The sequence below is a fragment of the Chelonia mydas genome, chromosome 10 (genome assembly GCF_015237465.2).
Source record: "Chelonia mydas isolate rCheMyd1 chromosome 10, rCheMyd1.pri.v2, whole genome shotgun sequence".
In the NCBI taxonomy this organism is placed as follows: Eukaryota; Metazoa; Chordata; order Testudines; family Cheloniidae; genus Chelonia; species Chelonia mydas.
In genome coordinates, this window is record NC_051250.2 from 53818435 (window position 1) to 53842313 (window position 23879).

Genomic DNA, 23879 nt, shown 5'->3' on the forward strand with positions numbered 1-23879 from the left:
GGGGAAAAACACCAGGCTCCTGTAAATAAAACTTTCTGAAGAATAGGTGAAATGTTAAGGCTCCAGGACTGTATCCCATTCTTCAGCATGGTTGTTAGGGGCCACCTTTTCAGAGGTGTCAAGTACCCTCACCTCCCATTATCTGCAGCATCTCTAAAAGCAGGCCTTATTCTATGTCTCTGGGAAAGTCACATAGGTCAGTAGCATAGCTAGAAATTAGACCCAACAGACTTGACTCCCACTCACTGCCTTACCTGCTAGTCACACTTTCTCCCTGTCCAACAACAAATGCCTGCTTTATTAGTGTGTTTCTCTCGCTCCCTCACATGACAAAGAATCAGTGTGCATGGGAAGTCTGTGTCAGGTTGTGTGTTTAATGAATATGATGATGTTACCTGCCATGATTTATGTCTAGACTCCTATCAGCAGGGCAGGTGGCAGGATGATGAGTGGTACAGAGAAGGCTTACATCAACCACATGACCCTTTCAGCTGTTCCTGCACAAAACGCTAACAGTTCTGAAGCACAGAGGCTGCAGGGGACAAAAATATCAAGACACAAGAGCTCCTAAGCAAGCTAAACTTCTGGACAGACCTGCCTGTAAAAAAGCTATTTGTGGGGGGAGGGGCAGGAGAGTAAATGGGGGCAAAATAAAACAGAACTTCATTTTCTGAGGGCTGTTAAGAAATTGTCTTTTAGGCTTCCATACATTACCCAAATGCATTCACTACTTCCAGCTGCATTTTTGTCCTTAGTAAATACATATGTGATTTGTATATTAGAGAGAAATTCTTCAGGCCATTAGTCCTTAGTACTGTATAAACTAGTGCTTTTCCCATAGACATTTTGGCCAACAAGTAAAATTAAAGCTGAGTATTTTTGTTAAATGTATAATGTTGTCCAGCACACAGATTTCTTTAAAATAAAACTTGCCTAAATCCCTGTTAGAGCCGCTAGTCCTTACTAGCATGCAAATAAATGATCATACATTCTTGGGGCCTCATCCTGCAAAGGAGCTATAAAACCTTAAACTTCAGGACATCAGCCAATTTGGACAGGGGACAAGAAAGAAACTTCCTAATACTCCCCAGCACTTCACACTGGACATGTGCATCACTGAGAGGTTTCCCCTTTCTCCAGAATAAGCATAGACCTCTTCCAGAGGCAAAACACCAAACATGCTATTCCTCTGCAAAGCCTATGTGGCAATCACAGTAATCCAACTGCTATGCGAACAGCATTAAGTAAAATCTCCAAACCAAACATATTCTAAATATCTTCACCTGACTCATATGGATTAATATGATTTAAACACTATTTCACACAGACACACAATTACAGAGCAGTAATTGTCCCCCTCTCTAGCCACATGTACTTTACAATCTCTCCATTGAGCTTCACTAGAGGCAATCCAAACATTGATATATCCTGGTTGGTGGTTGTGAAACTTGACTCCTTTTCAATAATTAAAATTAATTAAAAAGATGATCCAGAGTCTTTATGGGGATTAATTGGTTTCAGATGCTTACCAGAGCTAGACATTGAAAGGCTGGTGCTGCTGTAGCTACAGGTGTGTGTTTGTTTGTTTGTTTTGTTGTTGTGCACTTGTACCATGAAGCATCATGCCTGCCATCTCAAAACTTTAATCAGGTAAGGAGAGTGTGTACACACATGGTGTTTTTTGTCTTATTTTCCTATCACCTGTGGATGAACACTTTTCACAAAGTGATCACTCCGTTTCTGGCCTATCAGTCCTCATCTTCAAGGAAACCTGCACAATGCTTTCAAAAGATGAGCCTGGGAGCTTTACTTCATAATTCTGCTAAACACTGTAAATCATGGACTGAACAGAGACACGGGATTTATGGCTTATTACAACAATCTGTAACCCACTAACCTCCTCTTTTTGTCCTCTGACTGCAGAGGTGTTAATGGGCTACTCTATCTTGAATGGTCCCTTAGAATATGTGGTAACTCCTTATGCTAAACAATCTTGAATTTAGATGTGATGCTTGGAGTACCTTTCCCATACCTGAAGAGCTCTGTCTCTTGCACCAACAACAGTTGGTCCAATAAAAGATATTACCACACCTGCCTTGTATGGCAAAACTAAAGCTTTTACAATCAATGCTAGTCAATTCCTGGCTTCTGAAAATCATCCTAAAGAAGAGTTTGCTTTGTCTTCCTTCCTCACACCCCACCCTCTGTCTTGCCTCTTCCTTCCTCTTTTGAACCTGTCACTACAAAAAGCAAGTTCATCAGGGCGAGGCAGGATACTGTAAAGCAGTGACGAGAGCAGCACATAGGTAGTGCCTGTTTTTATTTAGTGATCCTGTGTGTGTGTGTGTGTGTGTATTTTCCATAAAAATCTGGATACACACAATCACATCCAAAATTTTCAGGGTGAATATGCACAAGGCTTTAGTATCCGGGAAAAGTAATCTTCTGAGGCCTAGGGCAAGAAGGAAATGAGGAACGATATGGGTGTGTTTGGGTCAAGAAGTAAGGTCTGAAGCAGTGTAATAAATATTTGGGCAACAACATAAGTGTTTTGAAAAGCACTAGCCTAACTAAAAAGGGAAGAGGCAGCTGAATGCTCCTTAGCTAGGATACCCTGAATGCAGTAGGGTTAAAGGATTGAACCAAAGCTGCTCTTGTAGTAATTATTCAGAAAAATCATCCCCCCTGCCATATGTCCACCATTTAGATAAGGAGGGAGAGTACATCTGGCAGCTCAATTTGATGCACCAGTAAAACCTATTGGAGTAGAAAAACCAGCAGGATGACAACATAATATGCTGTATGAAAGGATTTAACAGCCATTTCCACTCCTGCTTGACGTTCTCATTCTCTAGCAAAACTGGAGTTTTCTAGGTAGAACTAATGCTATCAAAGAGCCCCAGCTCATGCAAATAGAGGTGTGGCTGTTTTGGAACCTAAGTGAATGCAAGTATGAATGATGATAGTGAGAGCATACTCTTCACCTTCTCTAATGATGTATATAGGTCTGTTCTGGTCTGCACTTCTGCATAGGCCATGAATATATTGTGCTTCCTTGTTGAGCCAATGAGCCTTTGACCCCAGGAATATATCTTTATTATAATGGCAGTTTTTAGCCCCTTTGCTTCTGGAATTGGTCAGTGAATTATGCTGCTGTTTGACTGGGCACCAACAATGTGCTCAGCACCTTACACAACAGAAGACGACATGGTCCCAGTCCCAAGGAGCTCTTATTCTAAAACAATACAATCTAACAGCAAATCCTGTATCATGCTATATGATGGGTTTCATCTCAGCGTTATGTTCTCATGATTACCAAGCATGTAATTTCTACTTAGTAATGATGGGAATTCCCACCAGATCTTGATCTATTTGGAGCACCAATTCCCTTCCCTATTCCATGGGCCACAAAGCCCTCTTCCCCCACCCCCAAGGAGAAAATAGAGCAGTGGAAACTCCAGTGCCTTAAAACAAGAGAATTTTCTGACTTGACTTCTCTCTTATAGCTTATTCCAGGGAGGGGAATCAATATCTAACACTTTGACTTTTGCATTTATAGTCAAGATAATTAAATTGCTTTATGCTAAGCTGGGGAAGTGCTAAATCCAGACTGTGTTTGGAGGAGGGGGTGTTATTCAGCTTTCCATCATCTTCCAAACCACTTTGAAATATCAGACTCTGGGGTTTTGGAGAGGTCCCCATCAATTATTTTATTTCAATTAACAGTTTAATAGCAATGTCAAGGTGAAAGAAAGAGGACAGATTTTTTTTTTTTTAAACAACCAATGTGAATGGCACAGAGGGAAGAATCCTTTTTAAAAAAATACCCTGTGAATATGAGTTGGGGTTTCCTGAATGACAAAGCAAAAAGCTTTTTTTCCCCTACCCAAAATCCTACCTTAAGAGAATGTTAAGGTTGGAAAGTCAAGAGTTAGGAAATGGTAATAGTCAGATGTGACTTCTTGCATAACCCTGCCATAGAATTTGACCCAGTAATTCCTTCATCAAGCCAATAGTTTGTTGAACTAGAACATTCTGCTCCACACCTGTTATACAAAGCACCTTGCCTTTAGCACAGTGGGTTTCAAACTTTTTTGAATGAGTGACCCCTTTCATATAGCAAGCCACTGTGTGTGACCCCCCACATACATTAAAAAGAGGGGGTAATTTAATGGAAGCTCAGGGCTGTCAGCCACATGAAACTGTCAGCTTATGACCCCCGTGTAACCGCCTTACAACTGCCTGAGGGGCCACAATCCCCAATTTGAGAACCCACAGTGTGAGAACCCAAGTCTGAGAAGCCTGGCCTATGGCAGTATCCCTGCACTAGCCCTGAAGGAGTGGAATTAGGCAGATGGGCCCAATCAGCCAATTAAGCTGCAAATGGGGGAGATTTAGGCTGTGGGGAAGCAGTTAATTAGAAGGAAGCTCACCTGTGAGGGAACAGGCAGGGCTTCTATAAAGCCAGGAGGCTTGAAACCATAGGTAGTAAGAAAGAAGTTTGCAGTCTCTTTCTGAGGTAAGGTAAGGGAGACAAGAACTTGTGAGGAAGGGTTTACCTAAGAAAGTGGGGTCTGGTTAGGAAGGCTGGAGAATAAAAATCTTGGAGAGGCATAGGGGGAGTTAATCTAGGAGCAAGCGAGAGAGAGTAGTAAGGGGGATGTAACTGCAGGCTGTAAGCTATCAAGGGCAGGTCTGGGTTTCCCTACCATCCACTGCAGAGTGGTATTGCTTCAGGCAGTGAGTAGGAAGACTGTCTCAGTCCCTATGGGCATGACATAAGGCAGCGGGTGGGAGGACTGCCTGATGCTGCTTGTTCAGGAAGACTTGGAAAGACTGCCCGGGAAGGGGGGCATCACCCATTCCCTGGCTGAAGGGCTGGGTCACAAAGCTGTCAGACTGTGACTCTGAGAGTGGGAAGAGGGTGTAATGGGAGAAGTGAAGGGGCACTGAACTGCGTGGAGCTAATCCCCAGAACTGCCTGACTGGGTTCCACCCTGTGGCTAGCATGAAGGAGGATGTATTGGATTTTTTTCTCTCTTCAGTTCAAGCCTTGTAAAGTGACAAGGGGGGGCCATGGTGATGGGTGCCTTACAAGTGCTGGACTTATTTTCCCCAGTTATTCTACAAACTGACCTCATTTAAACATTCAATATAGAAAATAGTATAGGTCCTGATCCTGCAGTTGGTTCTACTCAGGCAGACCCCTGAGCCCACTGATGTCAAAGGGGAGCCTTGTGGATGCAGGGATAAATTATAGGATTGGGGCCTTATTTTGTAACTTGTTGCTTCATGTTACTCTTGCCACAAGCACCTAACTAATGTCAACATGTGAGTCAGCCATGGGATGATGATGAGGCTCACCCAGCAGCAGAGTAAATATGGTGATTAATAAAAACCTTCTGTCAACAGAAACTGAAGCCAAGAAAGGCAACTCCCCCTACTCACAGTAGCCTTGCTGCTTTGTGCACCAGGAGGAGAAAATCCTCCCTGCAACTGCCACAACTGAATAAAATAAGTCTAGAGGGGAAACCTGTGGTAGAAGCACAAGGTTTCCATTATGAACTGTTGTCCAGATCATTCTTCCACCACCTCAGAGTTACTTGGTAGGAGCCAGCCTGTTCTGTGAACTCAAACAGTCCCAGCAGAGACTACATTAGGCATTTGTCAGTAGCTCCACCTGGGCACTAAAGACTTATCCCTCTAGACCTCCCTCCCCCCCCCCGCCTTCCCCCCATCCATTGTTGCTATAAGGTGTAGATTGCTAAATATTTGTGGCTGACTTTGTTTAATTCATGTGTAGTGGTGACTTAATTCTTCTTTGGAAATATCCTAGAGAAAGTGTCTCCAAAGATTTCTTTGCAAAGTATAAATTTTGCATGTTTCTAGTCCAGTGTGGAATACATCATAGGTTGCCTGTTGAAATAAAGGGGACTTGAAAGGTGTGCTGAGGTAATAAGTTAAGAATAACAAGACATGAGATCCTAGAGAAGTGCTCGGAGGGCTGATCAGAGCCCCTAGCTGAAGTCCTCAGAACTACAGCAACTGCTGGTACTCCACCTCTCTATGAACACTGTCACTGATGTCTGGCAACTGCCTGAATTATTGCAAAGAATAAATCATCTGACCTCCATAAATCAGTCTCTTCTCTATGGGCATATTAATGAATCCATTTTTATTATTCATCCTGCTAATTTTTAATATAACATGCTCATTGAGAACAAGACTTTACATTTATTAAGGCTTTAAAGAGATGAATGCTCCATTATACAGGCTGACAGAGTAACAGGTGCTTCACCTAGGACTTGGACCTGTGATTTTTAGGCTTTGGTGCCCAACCCTGCAAGATCCTGAGCACCCTTTGCCTCCACTGAAATTCACATTCTATGGCTTTAGTGGGTGTTGAGGATACACATTACATTACAGGAACACCTCACAAGATTGGCTGCGGGGTCTGTTTACAGTAGGGTGACCAGACAGCAAGTGTGAAAAATCGGGACAGTGGGTGGGGTGGGGTGGGGTGGGGTGGGGGGGTAATAGGAGCCTATATAAGAAAAAGATCCAAAAATCAGGACGGTCCCTATAAAATTGGGACATCTGGTCACCCTAGTTTTCAATGAGCCAAGCCAATAAAATGGTCCCTGGTGGGAAACTGCAAATTTCTGTGTGAACTTTAGTGTTTAATCAGTAAGCCCACAGTGGCTCGGCATGGCCAAGGCTTGTGACTTTAGGATTTAGGATCACAGAAGATGTGTTATAGCAGAGTGACACAATCTGATACTATGAGTTTAACCCTTACGTAATGGTGAGAGAGGTGGGGATTTATTTTTATTCTGATGATGGATGGCTGTGCCATTGGGGGTACTTAAGCAGTTTATGAGCAGCCTCAGCCAATGAAAACACAGGATCCAGCTACTGTGAATGGTAAGCTCTGAGAAGTAGTTTTATGGGCTGATAACCAAACAGTAGATCTATGTTCTGACTGCCTGACAGAGTGCAGTTGCCTCTTAATGTGTATATAAACCTGTCATATTCATTCTATAAAAGCTTCTGCCCAGATTTTCAAGCCTCACTCACCATTATAATCCAGGATATGCATTTTTCTAGTAAAGAGTCTGTGAAATACTTTGAGTTCTATTCCATGATCCTCCTTTTTAAAATGAGTAAACTTTTAGAAAAGCAATATTTGCAGTTCAGCATTCAACCCCTACCAGTCCCCGTCGTAAACCTACATGTGGTCACTTGAAAAAGCTTGCCCTAATTCACGTTAGTGGGACAACTGTCTAACTTAAGTCAGTTCATGTGTGCAAGACTTCTCACCTTTTCACTAGAGGTGAAGAAAGAGTAAAGAAGCTATGTACTACTGTTTACTCACCTCGATAGTCTTTCATAGGCATGGCCTCACTGAAATTGTACATGTTCACATACAGACAGATAAATTTGTTACTTAAAATTGATTTTGGGTGTCTCAATTTTTTGCCACTTGTGACACCTTAAAGTGGGCCTGATTTCCTTTTCTGAAAATCTGGACCCTTTCCAATGTCTCAAGATAGGCTAATGATTTGGGGTACCCCCTGCTTTTTTTAAAACCTTGATCATATTCTAAGGCCAGAAGGAACCATTGAGATCATCTAGTCTGTCATCCTGTATAACACAGGTCATAGAACTTCCCCAAAATAATTCCTAGAGCATGTCATTTACTAAAACATAGACTCTTGATTTAAAAATTCTCAGTGATGGAGAAACTGCCAGGACCCTTGGTAAACTTTTATTTGGTCCAATGGTTAATTACACTCACTGTTATAAAACATGCATATGAAACATTTTTGCTATGAAATTCCTTTAGATCTTGGATACAATACAGCTATATTAGCAATAGCTAAATCCAAATCTGATGTCAGTCAGAAAACAGCCCAACTTACTTGTGAATGGACTGACCACATTCTTACAGTTGCGTTGTGCTGCTTTTTTCAGCTATTAAAACTGTTTTATAAGTATTTAGCTTATTTTAGTTTTTTATTAAAAACAGAATCTGTGCCATCTTGATGCTCTAACAAAGCAATGTACAAAGATAGCAATGGGTAGCTTCCTTATCAATCCCTGCTCTCCCTTGCATTCCCCGTTACAGCTCCTTACTGTTCTTTTAATAAGTCTATTTTTAAAAGTTAGAAATGTATGGGGGTTTTAAAACACACATCAAAAACAAAATACCATACCAGCTTGATGGCAAAATGTGGCTAATAAATGAAAGGGAAATCAAACTAAAAAGCTGCAGTGGACCTTTCTCTTAAAAACCTTGTAAAAGCTGCTAGTGTTTGTGAATTTTTATATATGGATGATTCCTTAACAGAGGTTCTGTGTTCCATAGGTAGCATGCATGTCATGTGATGCTATAGCTGCCATGATGAGTGCTGCTGTAACAGGTAGGCAAACAACAGTAGGAAGGTCCTTATTACTTGCCAAAGCTTGAATTACTAGGGCCTGGGACAAACTTGCCTTGTGCACTAGTACAGTATCTCAACTTAAGAAATGAACAAACCTCTGTTAAGCCTGCCTTTTTAAGTGGGGGAGAGGAGAATTGTGATTCATTTCTCTCCTTTTGATATTGTGCACCTGCTGTCTGACTACACTGAAATAGATTTACCACAATTTGCATGTACAGAGGGAAAGGGTTTTGGTGAAATACTCTGCAAAATGTACGCTTTTATTGCAGAAAAACTTTGTCTTCCAGGAAATCTTCTCTTATGGAAAAGTCCAGTAAAATGTAACAAAGCATGCTTTTCTATTAACTTTTTTTAATATCCTATTTTTATATACTATTTTTCAATAGATAGTTACATCCCTGTTTTGGAATTCTATAGGATAGCTCAAATGACCTGCAGAAAAGATATAATTCATCCTCTGGTATAGGTTAGAGCAGCCCCAGAAAATGAGCAGCAAGCAGGTAAATGCATAAATCACAACCAACACCTCATGAGGCGAATACCATAGCATTTCAGATTTATTGGCTTGCAGATGAGAACATGGATTCCACTGAGATTGTTACAGCAGCTATACAACTAAGAAGACGACAACATGATTTGTTGCCCAGCTTTCATTACAAGTGACAACAGAACTCGCATCCAAAAAATGTCAGTTGTTTGATACTATTGCTTTTGACAAACATGTCATATCTGCTCCTTACCATGCTGCCACAAATGGATTAGCTGAAACACTTATCCAGACATCCAAGCAAGCAATTTATACTATGACTCCAAATAAAGGTAGCTCACAACACGCTATTAGGAATTTTCTTTGGCCTATAGGTATGCAGAATATTCTACTACAAATGAGCCATAACCTAAAGTCTTGCCTAGACTTGTTAAACCCAATCAACAAACCAGCTATTAAGTGATCAAATAGCCACGTGCAATTGTGCAGCTTTCACATGGGACAAGGCTTAGATGGCCCTATATCCTTGACTTGTGTTCGGTGAATAAAAAGGATAAGGACAGAAAATGGTTGGAGGTGAGGTGAGCAGGATTTGGTCCTCCACCTAAACTTTTGGTCAAAGCTTATGAGTCTGAGAGCTGGGGAAATCAGTTATTCCTTTACCCTATCAACAATACAAAGAAGTATTTATTTCTTTGAAACGATAAGCTGGACTTATCAGTCACCTTATGAAACCCTTAAGAACTTAATTAACAGTAGCCAAGTAGGGTAAACAATCTTGTTTTAAATGGGGGGGGGGGGGAGAGAGAGGGAAGGAAATACTGACGGACTAGACACAGGTTTAAAATAGTACATTGTTAAATGATTGTCCTTTGATAAGGTCATTGAAGTTGTTTTCCCTGGAGGCAGTGCAGCTTTTAAAATTCTGTATGCCGAGATAATAGGCCAGTTTCTCATATGGCTTTTAACTGACAAACAATTATGTTAAAGTCTAAATTTGATTTGCCCTTCCCTGACTAGACCTTGTTGTATGCATCAGGTGAGAGCTTACGTTCAACCTGAAACTACACATTTTCTAGGTCTAGTCGCTGTAATAAAGGGTTCAGTCAACCTCGTACTCTAAACTAACTTTAAGCAGCAAAATAGCAGCCCAGATCCTCGGGGGGGGAGGGGGCTCTAAATTTATTTTGAGGATCTGGACCAACATGTTTGTCCTGCTTTTGAAAGCTTGACATTTTGCTTTGAAGAGGCTGCTTCCAAACATCTGTATTTTGATAAGCAGTACTTAAAACCAATTTCTCAATAGGGCTGTATCTGTATGCTCTGCACTGGGAGCTGTGCAAATTAGTACAATGAGACAATACAGTGTCTGGCAATCTCACTCCCAAATGTTCTTCACCTGTACATAGTCCAAATGTATGAGGCAGTTTCCAAGGCTGCCAAGAGGTTCATGCCAAACCATTTGTGGCAATTTCCTGTGTAAGCTTGCCTATTAATGGTGCGTGCAGCAGAGAGGCCAGTGTAGCCTGTTTTATCAACTTTTTCTTGAACGCCTCTGATGATGCCTATCTATTAAAATTGGTCCCTGAATATTAGATTTCTTCTCCTGAATTCCGGTCATCAGCAGCTGCCGAGTTAAGCCTAAGATGGGGCATAGGCATGCCTTTTAAAGCTGTTAATATTGCCTCAAAGATCGGCAAAAGGGGTTTTAAAACAAAGAAAACCCCCTGACCTGAACCTGAAGTGTGTTCCCCTGATCCAAAGGCTGGTAAACACTGTGGCAGTCCCTAGGCGAAATGTAGTGCAGATAGTCCTCATGTATCATTCTTGGGTTCCAAGAATGCCATGGCCACCTCCTACGCGTGCGCGCAAACCCCATCCCACTAGAACTGGTAATACAATGACCAGAAATGATGCTATCCCTGTTAAAGATGGGGAAACAGAATAAAAACAACACAGAGATACTGATTATAAATTCTACACTTACGCAGGCATAAATCCAAAATAATTTCCCTGAAGCTAAAAGAACTACTCTGCATTTACATTGGTATAATTGGGAGCAGAACTGGCCCCGTGTTCCATATTTCAGCATGCAACAGTCACTACTATTTTACAAAATTCATTCCAAGTAGGAAGAAAAGGAAAAAAGTAGAGCAGGTTGGTAAGGAGGGGCAGAGGGAGGTTAATTATTGCACTAAATTAGAAACTGCTTCACTTCTGACCTACTGTGCTCTCTGGAAGCTTGTGCAAAAGAGATATTAGCAAATGTGTGAAATATAATCCTTATTGGAGTTAACGAATGTTGAGTTCCAATACTGTCTAGCTACGGATCCTGTTAGGGGAAATCTGTATTTCTATAGGCCTTCCATGGCTGGCTGTAAGAGGAAGTATAAGAAACTGTCCTGGTGCTTGCTTGCCTGGCATTTTCTAGTAATAAAATATTGTTTCAAACCTGATTTGTTTAGATTTAAACTCTGGTAGCTTCTGTGTCTCTGCATTTGAGAGTTACAGAACTCTGATCTATCCTAGAGATGGATCAGAATGAAAAGCAGGTGTCTGAACATCTACAAAGTTTGGAGAAACAATGAGGAGTGTTAGGAATGGAACTCTAGAGCTAGAGACCATCCATTCCATGAAACAGAGGATAGATTGTAGCTATAAGACATGTATTTGGAGGTAGAAGCTGAGGCTATAGTACTTACAACACCACTTTATCTGATCATGACTTATAACATAGGGGATTAGAAGTTACTTTGAAAAGCTGTTACATTCTGCATGACTCTTCAGGGATCAATTTAAATCAGTTTCCCAAATTTTTGAAATCTGAGCTTCCCCCCAGGAAAGTGAGACCATTTGCATTCTCTCACACACCATCACTCCCTGATGTGTAGTTAAAGCTTTTCCCACCTTAATATATACGTCTTCAGGCATTTCTTCCCAAACACCTCACTGGGTATATACTTCTTCTTTGCTTGTGTACTTTGATGAGCAGTGAAATAGAATAGTTAGCAATTTTTTTGTTTAAAGTATCACCACTGATCTCTGAGAGCACCCACTGTAATAAATGGATTAGGATCACACCTTAAAGCTACTGTTTCAGGTTCTTGGCAAATTCAGGCAGATGCTTCATCAGTCACACTGCGTTCACATTCTGAAGTTTGTTTGTTTTTTTTTCCAGCCATAACATCTGCTCTGCGGAACTACTAAGAACTTTGTCCATGCCACTTCCAGCTAATCCTCAGTGCCCTCTCCCCACATGGGGCATGTCCCACACTTTGAGAAACATTGACTTAAACTATCAAGCATCAATAAGGTCAACCCACCCACAGCACCCCCTGTTCAGCATAAAATGGGGGGGGGGGGAGGAGGGGAAGAGCGCTATAAATGTTCAAACAAGCTGTACAAAAGGGCGTGGGTTTTCTTGGTACATGTTGTTGATGCCATGCTTGTTAAACACACAGGTGGTGAGGAGGGGAAGTGGTTTCTCTCCAAATGAAACACACAATTCTGTGTTTTTTAAAAATAAAGCTGCATGTTTCCTTATCAGACATAGTAACGGACAGAACTTCATTGAAGGCAGGGGCATGATTAGCCAGTGATAATCATACCTTAGTGTGTAAAAGTGAAACTGAGTCCATTATTTTAATCAACTCACTACATTTTCTTGAGAGAGTTAGTTATCTATTCCTTGGCTTTTATTATTACTCTAGGTATCTCATTTAGAGACTGCGATAGTTCTGATTGCCAACCAATCCTATTTTCAGTTGCTTAAAACTTTGTTTAAATTTTACCTTTTGGGCTGAAATTTGCAACGTTGGTTGTCAGACTGAGAATGAGCGGAAGCTTTTGTGTTGTTGCTGTGAATGATGAAAGTGTGGGGTCTGGGGGCAGTTTTTTCTGCTGGGGGAAAAGGCTCTTCATACTTTTGTTACTGAAAACTTCAAGAGTAGATAGGAAAATGAACCCCTTGGCAGGGATAGCCATCCTGATTAGTAGATGTGCCGTCATGTGAACTAGTGACAATAATTTTTTGTTCTGGCTGGTTTATAAGCATTTAAAACCCGCACTTTGCTAATTTTATTGTATAACAAAATCCAGGGTGTATATGCAAAGTGCTAACTTTGGCGCTGTTCATGTAGATGTATATCAACTGAGTGGAAATTTCCATTGACTAGACTGTCTCTCAGTCCTCCATTAGAAGTGTGTTCAGAAGAAAGCTGTGTGCAATTCCTTGCAATAGTTGTAATAATGTTGTTGGCCTGGGAACGTGTATCAATGACCTGAACAAAACAAAAAAGCCAAGGAAAACCTGTTCAAATACTACCCACGCTGTCTTGTCTTACCTGCACACTGGTAGCTTATCTGCTAGTGTTAAAGTTACATATGTATGCATTTAAAAAAAAAAAAAAAAGCCCATGATTATGTACTGAATGAATACATCCATGTAAGTTTAGTAGTATCTCCATATTTATTTATTACAGCAATGCCTTATAATCCATGCAAAACAACACAGTACATAGGTGTTTGTACTGCATTCTTTTTACAAGTGTAAACTGGTAGCTTCAAGCCCTAATTTATAGAGTGGCTCTGCATATGCACAAAAAGTACCAAATAAACTTTTGTGCCCTCAAATTAATAAAGAGCTTGATACTCAAATGAACTGTTACAAGAAACATTTGAATAGGGACTAATAGCTTGCAGGCCAAGTTCCAATCCTAGTCAACTGACTCTATTCTAAATCCCTCTAATGCAAACACTGACAGATGTTTAGCTAGAGAGGCTCAATTCAGCCCAGTCAGCTGCTGCACATCGTCCAGATTCAACCCTGGAACGGGGCAACTAGCGTCTGCACCACTACCTTTCCTCAGTAGAAAGCATCTTCAAAGTTGGAGCTGGTGTAGGCTGTCCAGCTATGTGCCTAATCAGTACACCCCTCCCACCTCAGACTCCGCCTGCCTACAGGCCCATGGCAGCCTGGGAGGTTACTGCAATGCTTCTCTCCTTTGTGCAGATCTTTCATTTCAAGGGACCCACTTGCAGAAGCTGCCATAATTCATGACTGAATGTTGCCTTGCGAGTTTTGTGGTGTAACTTGGTAGAAGTATTGCCTATGATAAAGCTAAGGCAGCTTATTGATCTATCTGTTACAGCTCTGAATAGTAATCACAGTCAAAAAAAATTATAGTTTCTGAGAGTGTCACAGAAACATTAACCGATGACAGAAAATCAGTGCATTGGACACGAGGTCATTTAAGGATCTGCTCACTTCAATACTATTTGACTTAGACAATGTTCCTGGTTAACAAGTGTTTTTATATTGGGGCGGGGGGGGGAACATACAGCCAAACTCATGAGGTCATTTTTCCAATGGTAGCTGCAAGATGGCAAGCTGAACTTTTTTAAAATTTACCGTTATCCTGAGTAGAGGCTCTATGAAAACAGCTGAGTCTGCACAACCTGAAAAATACAGGATGTGTGTGTCTGACTTCAGTGTCTGCACTTAAATAACCCATATTGTCTAACAATATACAGTAAGATAATTATCTTACACGACCCATGTGAATCTAGCTAACAAAAGCCAACTGGGTAAGGAAAAAAATCTAGAAAGTGAAATACTATAAAAAGTACCCTTTAAGGGTTGTTAATTTGGACTGTGGCTTAGTTTTCAGCTTTGTCAGCAATATCTGACTTCCAAACAGCTGATCCAAGATTATTTGGACGGTGGGAGTTGGAACATGCTTAAGCTATAAAACAGAACTAGAAACCACATGTCCTATATAAACAAGTTCCAGGTTTCTGCTCTTGGACGTGCCATAATCATGTTCAGCCAGACAATAACACAGTGCAACTCTTGTGCTTTAAAAGTTTAAAAATGCCTTGGGAAAAAAAAATGAACTCCATGCACTTGTTTCATAAGGAACTCTGATTTGGCAAAGTTTTTGTTTATCCAGGAACCATGTCGCACACAAATATTTCCCGGAGCTCTACAGAGAGAGAAATGCTTACATCATGGCATCAAAATCCTCTGCAGGTCATTCAAAACGCTTTTCCATAGAAAAGTGATTGATTCCTACTGTAACCACAACAAATGTTGCTTTCACTTGTTTATCCTGGGGTCTGTGGCAGGAAGTAGGTTTTGCCTTTAATCTGTGGGAAGGAGGAATACAAATACAGGTGTGTGGAGGGTGATCTGTACTTGGCGCACGCACACACCCAGATTCACCCAAACTGCAACTTATTCCTTCCTGTGCCTTAAAGGGGAGTCAGCCCAGGCAAAGAGCAGGCAGTGGCACTATCTTCCTTGTCCTCAGGGTCTGAGAGACATGTCATTGCATCTTCTGCTGGGGAGTCCAGAGGAGCCCAAAAGCAGCTCAGAGGACAATAGTGTGTCCCCTGCACCCAGCACTTGCTGCACCTCATTCAGCTCACCCTCTTTTGACTAAGAACTGGTCCTTTCCTCCTCCTTTTCCTCCCACCACCACTCTGCTCACAGGTAAAAGGAGAGTTAGGAAAAACTTTCGGCCATTGGACTTTTTTTTCCCCCTTCAGGAGTCATTGCCTGGGTTTCTAGTGGCAGAGGCTAGAGAAAACCTGGGCTGAACAAAGTCCATGTTTTTTAGAGATGTAGCAACACTAGTTTCTGGTGTCTGTCGGGCTCTACAAAGTTTGATTTGCTTTTCTTCATTTACGTATGCTCACACTTCTCTTTAATCTTGTGAAGCAGTTTGTTCATACTCACGTGGGGGTCAATGGAGCCAGGATTTCTCCCATACTGGTCTGCACTGATATATGCAAAACAAAACCAACTTATGAGGATATAAAGCAAACTCACCTGAAACCAACCAAAAAATCATCCTGCTGAGCCTCAGAATCTATGCTCTATGTAAATGCTCTGCTTTTCAACCTCTACGGGACCCCAGTAGCCTTTCACTCAAATCTCCCAGTCTAACCCTTCTGCCATGTGTGCGCTCATTAAGCTCCACAGTAACCAGTCTGACCACTTGTTTTTTAGAAGATGACTTTCAAATTAGACTGCATTGTCCTAATTAAAGTGCATAGATGCAGCCAGCCCCTTTTATGAAGAAGTAGGGCTGTTGATTAATCGCAGTTAACTCACGTGATTAACTCAAAAAATTAATCGATTACAAATCTGATTAATTACACTGTTAAACAATACAATACCAACTGAAATTTATTGAACACTTTGGATGTTTTTCTACATTTTCAAATATATTGATCTCAATTACAACAGAATACAAAATGTAGAGTGCTCAGTTTATAATTTTTATTAAATATTTGCACTGTAAAAATGATAAACAAAATAGGATTTTTCAATTCACCTCATATAAGACTGTAATGCTATCTCTTTATTGTGCAACTGCAATTTACAAATGTAATTTATTTATTTTTTGGTTATGTAACTGCACTCAAAAACAAAACAGTGTAAAACTTCAGCGCCTACAAGTCCAGTCAGTACTACTTCTTGTTCAGCCAATCACTAAGACAAACCAGTTTGTTTACATTTACGGGAGATAATGCTGCCGGCTTCTTGTTTACAATGTCACCTGAAAGTGAGAACAGGCATTCCTATTGCACTTTTGTAGCTGACATTGCAAGGTATTTACATGCCAGATATGCTAAACATTTGTATGCCCCTTCATGCTTCGGCCACCATTCCAGAGGACAGGCTTCCATGCTGATGATGCTTATTTTATTTTATTTTTTTTAAAAAAGTGTTAATTAAATTTGTGACTGAACTCCCTGGGGGAGAATAGTATGTCTCCTGCTCTGTTTTACCCACATACTACTATATATTTCATGTTAAAGCAGTCTTCGATGATGACCCAGCACATGTTGTTCATTTTAAGAACGCTTTCACTGCAGATTTGACAAAACACAAAGAAGGTACTAATGTGAGATTTCTAAAGATAGCTACAGCACTTGACCCAAGGTTTAAGAATCTGAAGTGCCATCCAAAATCTGAGAGGGACAAAGTGTGGAGCATGCTTTCAGAAGTCTTAAAAGAGTAACACTCTGATGTGGAAACTACAGAACCCGAACTACCAAAAAAGAAAATCAACCCTCCGCTGATGGCATCTGACTCAAATGATGAAATTAAACATGTGTCAGTCTACACTGCTTTGGATCATTATCAAGCAGAAACCCTCATTAGCATGGACGCATGTCCTTTGGAATGGTGGTTGAAGCGTGAAGGGACATAGGAATCTTTAACATATCTGGCACGTAAATATCTTATGACGCCGGCTACAACAGTGCCATGGGAACGTCTGTTCTCACTTTCAGGTGACATTGTAAACGAGAAGCAGGCAGCACTATCTCCTGCCAATGTAAACAAACTTGTTTGTCTTAGTGATTGGCTGAACAAGTAGTTGTACTGAGTGGACTTGTAGGTGCTAAAGTTTTACATAGTATTTTTCAATTCACCTCATACAAGTACTGTAATACAGTCTCTCTATCGTGAAAGTTGAGCTTACAAATGTAGAATTATGTTCAAAAATAAAACTATTTCTTTTGTTTGCTATAGCACAAATATTTGTAAATCAAAAAAGTGAGCACTGTACACTTTGTGTTCTATGTTGTAACTGAAATCAATATATTTGAAAATGTAGAAAACATCCAAAAATATTTATATACATGGTATTCTATTATTTAACAGTGCGATTAATCACTTGACAGCCCTACAAAGAAACATTGCAAAACTCTGCTCCCCCAGGATGAGCAATGATTTTGAGGACAAGGTTGAGTGAAATAGCATCCTTTTTTTCATTATAGTTAACCATGTGGCAAAGAGCAAGTGAACAGATTTTGCACACTGCTAAATTTTCATGACATTAGTGAATGTAACTGAAAGTAAAATAACTTTTTCTTCCTATGCAAATTCAACAGATGTTTAGCCTATAAAGAATAAGGGCACCTAATTGGATAGAAAAAGGCTGCGTTATACTATGTGAGCTAAAGTCTTTTCTCCAGCTGAGCTGTGCTCAGTGCAGGACTGGGGGAGGGGAGGAAAAGCTGGCTTTTAAGCTCCCTTTACACTTCCTTGAGCCTGGGACTGAGAAGAAACTGAGCCCCAAGGCTGCTCTAACTTACACCTAGCTGCCCACAGCCTCAAGAGGCCATTCCAGCAGCCAGAGCTCAACTTGGCTCAGGGACTCTCTGGCCACACCCACTTCCTTGTGGACGTGCCCTTACTCTGGTGCGTGGAAAGAGTGGTGTATGATTTGCCAAGGTGACTGTATCCCAGCCAAGGATTGTCCTGAGCACAGACAGTCCTCAAGAGGCAAGTTAAGAAAACTATAGGATTGCCTTGTACTGCTTGAAACAGTGCAGAGCAGCTGTTGAGGTCCGTAGATCTGACCCCATGTTTTGCGCTTCCCAGTAACTGGGGAAATGGGCATTTAGCCTACAGTGTCTATTTTTCATCTGTATTATACTGGTTACTCTTTATGCTTAAATTGTGTGGCTTTCTACTATAAAATGACTGAGGCTGACCACAATCTTTGAGCTTAGCTTTATTATATTAATATGGGCAGCCACATCTCCTCCTATATCAACATGTTCAGGCAAACATGTACATCTTTTACTAAATGCTGCTCTCCACTTACACTGCAGAGGAGAGCAAAAGCAGTAAGGAATTGGGTAGTGATGCAGAAGGGAGTTGCCTGTCTAATTAAATTAACTCCTCTTCTGCACCTTCTCCCCTTCTTGCAGCAATAGAAGGATGCAGGTGCAATGGAAAAATAAAAGCAATACTGCCTGAGAGGAAGTAACGGGGGAGAGTGAGAGTCCAGACAGCAATGAGGGATCCAGATTGGCTCCCTTTATGCACTCCTGAATCATGATCCCATGGGGATTCAAACCACAGAGGTTTTTCAAATTGCACTGCCTTCCCCAAAGCACAAGAGCTGGAGTTGGTCCTTCTTCAGAGGAGAATGGGAAGATAACTCTGCCAAGTATACTCTTCTCTATGTTTCGTTAAAGTTTTTGTTTAGGAATTTCCATAGTTTTAGAGGTAACTGTTTAAAAAAACAGGACTGCATGGGACCTTTAGGTCAAAAGGATCAATATAACTTTGGACATAGAGACTTGAGCATCGTATGAGATCTGTGTGGATCATTCATTACACAGCTTATGAGGCCCACAGGGGTCCCTGTAGGATTGAGTTTGGACTTGAAATCTACACACTTACAGTGCATCTAGCTTGCTGGTACACATTAGGACTTTAAGAACTCCATGGCCTGTGATTATATTGAACTCCAGGCTAGAGGTGGGGTGGGGGGCACAAAAAGAAGGCGTGTATTTGGGGGAGGGAAGATAGAAAACATTTTCTATCTAGCTCTAGAGACTGCAGGTTTATAAATCATATGGCATTCACAGGCCTGGGAGTGGTTAATTGACATGGTGGTAAAAAGTGAGAAGCCCAAGGAGCTTTTTCTATACTGGGCTCACACTGGCAGGCTCACCTGTACAGCTGGACTGGTAGAAGCACTAGTGGAGAATTATTTTTGATACAATTCTCTACTGCAATCAAGGCCTAAAGAAAGAAGGCCATGTTAGTCTCCTTGGTCATTCAATCCTTGTTCCCTCCACCTAGACTACAACTGCTACCTAGTACCAACTGGGTGGAGGTTTTTTTTATTTTGTTTTGTTTTTTTTTTTGCTTTGAACACCAGTCCACTAGAGACTGGACAGAGCCCACAAAAGGGATCTCCTGTAGGGCTTTAAACACCCATTAGATAGTACCAGCTTTCAGGCTCTACCAATCTGGCCTGGATTTGGACCAACAGCATCTGAGCTGATCCTCAGCCATCTAGCCCCTTCTTTCCTGGCTGAGTCAAATGTAGTGTAAAAACCTTAATTTAGGAGTACAGTAGCAGACTGCTGAGTACGTGTCTCAAGCAAGTCACAAGCTGTGCTATACATTTATGTCTCATCGCAATCACAGATATCCCACTCCTAGCCTGAAGTGCTGTTCTTAACCTTCAGCTTGCACATGAATACACGTTATTTCAGTGCTACAAAATGTGTGAGCAGTTCTATTCCTTACAAGAACTTTGTACATTCTGTGGTCACGATTCTTCGTAATCACATTGTGGGGTGACTATTGAGAGAACTGTTTCTAGCACCTTCCATCGGAGGTTCTCAAAATATATTACAAACTTTAATTAATGAAACCTCACCCGATCCTGGTGAGGTGGGTAAGCACTACCACCCCCATTCTACAGATGGATAAATGGAGGCACACGTGTGACTTGGCCATGGTTGCTTTAAGACCATGTTAGAGCCAGAAAAGAGAATTCAGACCTCCTAAGGTCCCTGTTCCAATCATTAGATCCCACCACACCTATTGTAAAAAGGAATGTTCACCCTTCCCCTAGCCATGGCTACCAGTTTTATGTGCTGAACTCCTGGCCTGGTGTGAGCTATTCTCAGGCTTTTCACAATTTGTATGATATTTGCGGGGGAGGGTGGAGAGGGAAGGGAATAAAGATTTTCAGTGTCTCATTGAAACATGTTGTAAAATGCTTCATAACAAGAGCAAGAGACATTTATACCTGTCTGAAACTGAATCCAAACAGAGACAGTCTTGTTGCCAATGAGGGAAACTTGGCAGGACTGTTTTTTTGCGTCGCCAGTGTCTGTCTGTGTGGGAAGCTTTGAACAAAGAAGCTCTAGTCCCCTAGGGTCCTGCCACTCCCAGGGCAAAACCAGTCCCTTCCCCTTTTTCCTCTTACTCTCTCACACGCATGCACTCTTGCGCTTGCGCTCTCAGTACCACTAGCTACAACAACAACAAATTAAAACCTACAATGCTGGTAAACTTACAGGAAAGGGAGATTTGAAAAAAAGAGAGAGAGCTGGAGCAAAGCCAGCGTCCCCGAATGACTCCAGCTCACCAGCCCGCCCCTGAATGACGTGCTCCACCCCCTTCTCCCCAGAGGGCAGCCATGGCTAACCCTTGTTCTCCTCATAAGAGAGAGGCGTTCCCCTTCTCCCTCTCTGGGTTTCTAGTTAGTTTGAGAGCTCAGGAACCTTGCAACTTTATCTTGCATTTAAAAGGAAAGCAAAGATGAAGCATAAAGGGGCAATGTTAACAGACTTTCCTCAAAAATCAAGCAGCAAAACCCTTTGCATCAGTCAGAGGAAACAAAAGCTGGACAAGACACAGTGCAAGGCAAGTTACTGTACCAAGGATTCGGCATGCCTCTGGCCATGTGGCACAGGGAATATGTCACTGCCCACACACAACTTAAAATTCCATACTACTCTCTCCGCTTCCCCACACCGAACTCAAACCCTAAAACCAGAAGGGCTCTCATCCCATGTGCAACACTAGAGGGGAAAGGGGGGGGGAGGGCGTGTGGGATGTCATCTACATCAAAGCTAGCACTAATTATGGCTGGTAATTTGGTCCAAGTATTTAGTTTTTATTTTTCCTTATGCTATTAATCTGTGGCCAGACTTGAATTGTTACAAATGTGTTCGTTGTTTGAAGTTATTCAGAGAGTGGCCCATTCAAGCATGCTCTAGTCTATGCATTGTTCTCAAGGTGCTCGCTACGACTGAGGCTGCGAGCGAGCATTGGCCACCTAACGTGGTGCTCCCTAACGGCTGGCCTAACCTTTTTCTCTCCAGGAGTGGGGCTTGGCTAAGTTTCAAGATGGCCATGTTAACACTTCCAGCACACAATTCTGTGTGTCCGCTTTCATGTGAGTACTCTCAAGACTTTTTTACTTTTTCTCTGTACATTCTTGCAAGCCAAAAGAAGTGCTTGTATGAAAGTTCACAGAAAGCAAATTAAGAAAGTCTCAAACACTGGTCAAACTCAGCTGGTGGTTTGCATTCAAATGGATGTTTGTACCTGAGGATGTGGCCAGCTTCTACCACAGCCCCTTGGAGATTGCTCTTACACGTGTATGGGCGAGGGGGAAACACAGGAAATACCTCCCTGGGTGTCTCTCTCAACCTCTCCCCATTCTCTTCTGGGCCACTCAAGTGTCTACTGCATAGAAAGAAACACACTGACTCAGGTGTCACTAAAATGTTTAATTTTAAATTTGTGGGTGTTGAAGCTTGAATAGGAGATGATGGGTTGCTGAATTCAGGGTACTGCCAGAAGCGGAGGGTAGGGAGCTGTAGGTAAGAGGGGATGCAGGCATAAGAAGCAGTGGGTGGGATAAGAGGAATTACGTGAGAGGGGGCTAGCAGCTGAGAATTACAGCTCTGTGGATCCATCTACTTACACCTCTAACACTTCATACGTACGACTAAAGCAATAAAAATGATAAAGTTAGCTTCACATGGATGACTACTAGAATTATTATTCCCCAAACTTTTATTGTGGGCTTGAGTTCTGAAAGATGAAATCATAATGTTGGCCAAATGCAAGATGGGGGAAGGGAGGTCTATTTATTTATTCATTTATGACAAATTGTAATGAATAAATCTTTGGCCGGCTAGTAACTAACCTGTATGGGTCCTTAGATGAGCTTTGAGATGGGAAGATTTGCCATAAACTTTTTCGCACCCCACGTAGTGGCATTTGTGCTTTTTCTGGGGTGACTCGGGGTCAGCCCGGTTCCTTCCCCGTCTGCTCCTTTGTTTGGGGCTTGGCTCGCTTACTGCAGCCAGGCTAGTAGGTGTGGCTGCTTTTCCTTCTCCACGCTTGCTGGTTGGGGAGACACTTTCCTCCCCAAACTGAGGAGGAAAAGAAGGACTTAGTTTTTCCCTGTGATCGATGCTCTCTGTTTTTTCCATCCGAACGGTTGCAGAGTTTGGGACGTGCTGGTTGAGATCTGCTAAAATCCTGGCCACCACAAACAGCGACGATCCATTGTCTTTCCCGGTCTCTCTTACTTCCCGCTTATTTTCTCCATTTGATAGAGGAGGAGGTACTGCTGCATCAGGTCGGGGATCTGCGTCCCCTTTGGGACTGTGGATAATAGCACGATTGGACATAGAAACAAGGCACTCGGCTGCAAAATGATCCACGTATGCTGCTGTTGCCATTTTTCATAGGTGTGTTTAAAAAAAAAAATTGCACGTTTTCCCTTTTTAAAAAAAATAAAATAAAAGCAGACTTTTCCCCTCCTATTTCTTAGGATCCCTTTGTAGAAGCGAGGGCTGACTGAGCAGCTATCCTAAATGCACTCTGTTTGTAAAGATTGCACCCAGCTTGTCACTAAAGAGAAAAGGCATTTAAAGTCCAGTGAAATAAAAAAGAGCAAATCCTAACTCTGGCAGCTTGTTGCTTTAAGTGGGAATTAACGCTGATCTTCTAGAGTGCAATGAAATGACAAAAATGCAGTTTCTCTAACCCGTCCATTGCATTGTGACAGTAGAATAAGCTTTCCCCGTTATTGCTCCTCTGAGTGTTTCAGAGCCCCATGGGGGCGTGGCATGGAAAAACATCTGGGTGTGATGTCACAGAGAAGCCACATCCTGGGTTGATCAGGTTAGCAATGAACATAGACTTCAGCTGCTGCTGCTGCACTGAGAGAGAGAGAGAGAGAGAAAAAACAGCAACGTGCAGACACAGAGATGTGGCTGTGAGCTTGGAGTCAGCAATGGAATAAAAGCAGGCAAATGAAACAAAGAATGTGATTGGTTCGGGGAAGGTGTTGCATAAGCCAATCGAAGTGTCTATGTAGAAACCTCCACATTTGCAAATTTCAAGGAGCCAATTAAATTCTTCTTACTTTATGACTCAGCAGGAGGCAGAAATTGAAGATTATCTTTGGCTCATTTCTGTGAAATCTTCCTTGCAGAAACAAGCTCATTGATTCTGGGGTGTTTTAGATGATACAGAAAAGTAATAGGCTAGTGAACTGAATGCGCGTGCGCTTGCTTGCTCTCTCTCTCTCACGCTCCATGAACTTTAGTTTTCCGGGTTGTGCAATGATTAACCACGTCATTGTTTTCTAATG

The 23879-nt window shown here is 41.8% G+C and overlaps 1 protein-coding gene and 1 long non-coding RNA gene across 2 annotated transcripts in view; one reads left to right on the forward strand and one right to left on the reverse strand.

The window, feature by feature from the left end:
* The window catches only part of KLF13 (Kruppel like factor 13), a 42829-nt gene extending 19302 nt beyond the window's left edge, over window positions 1–23527 (reverse strand). The window contains exon 1 of the mRNA XM_007053765.4: window positions 22422–23527. Coding sequence (XP_007053827.1) covers window positions 22422–22962 — 541 coding nt within the window. The 5' untranslated portion in view covers window positions 22963–23527. The remainder of the gene's footprint in view (window positions 1–22421) is intronic.
* On the forward strand, window positions 4434–12479 carry LOC122462069. Its single transcript, XR_006284409.1, has 3 exons — window positions 4434–4519; window positions 8369–8423; window positions 12110–12479. It is a non-coding gene; the product is annotated as an uncharacterized LOC122462069 (long non-coding RNA).
* Window positions 23528–23879: the final 352 nt, after the last annotated feature.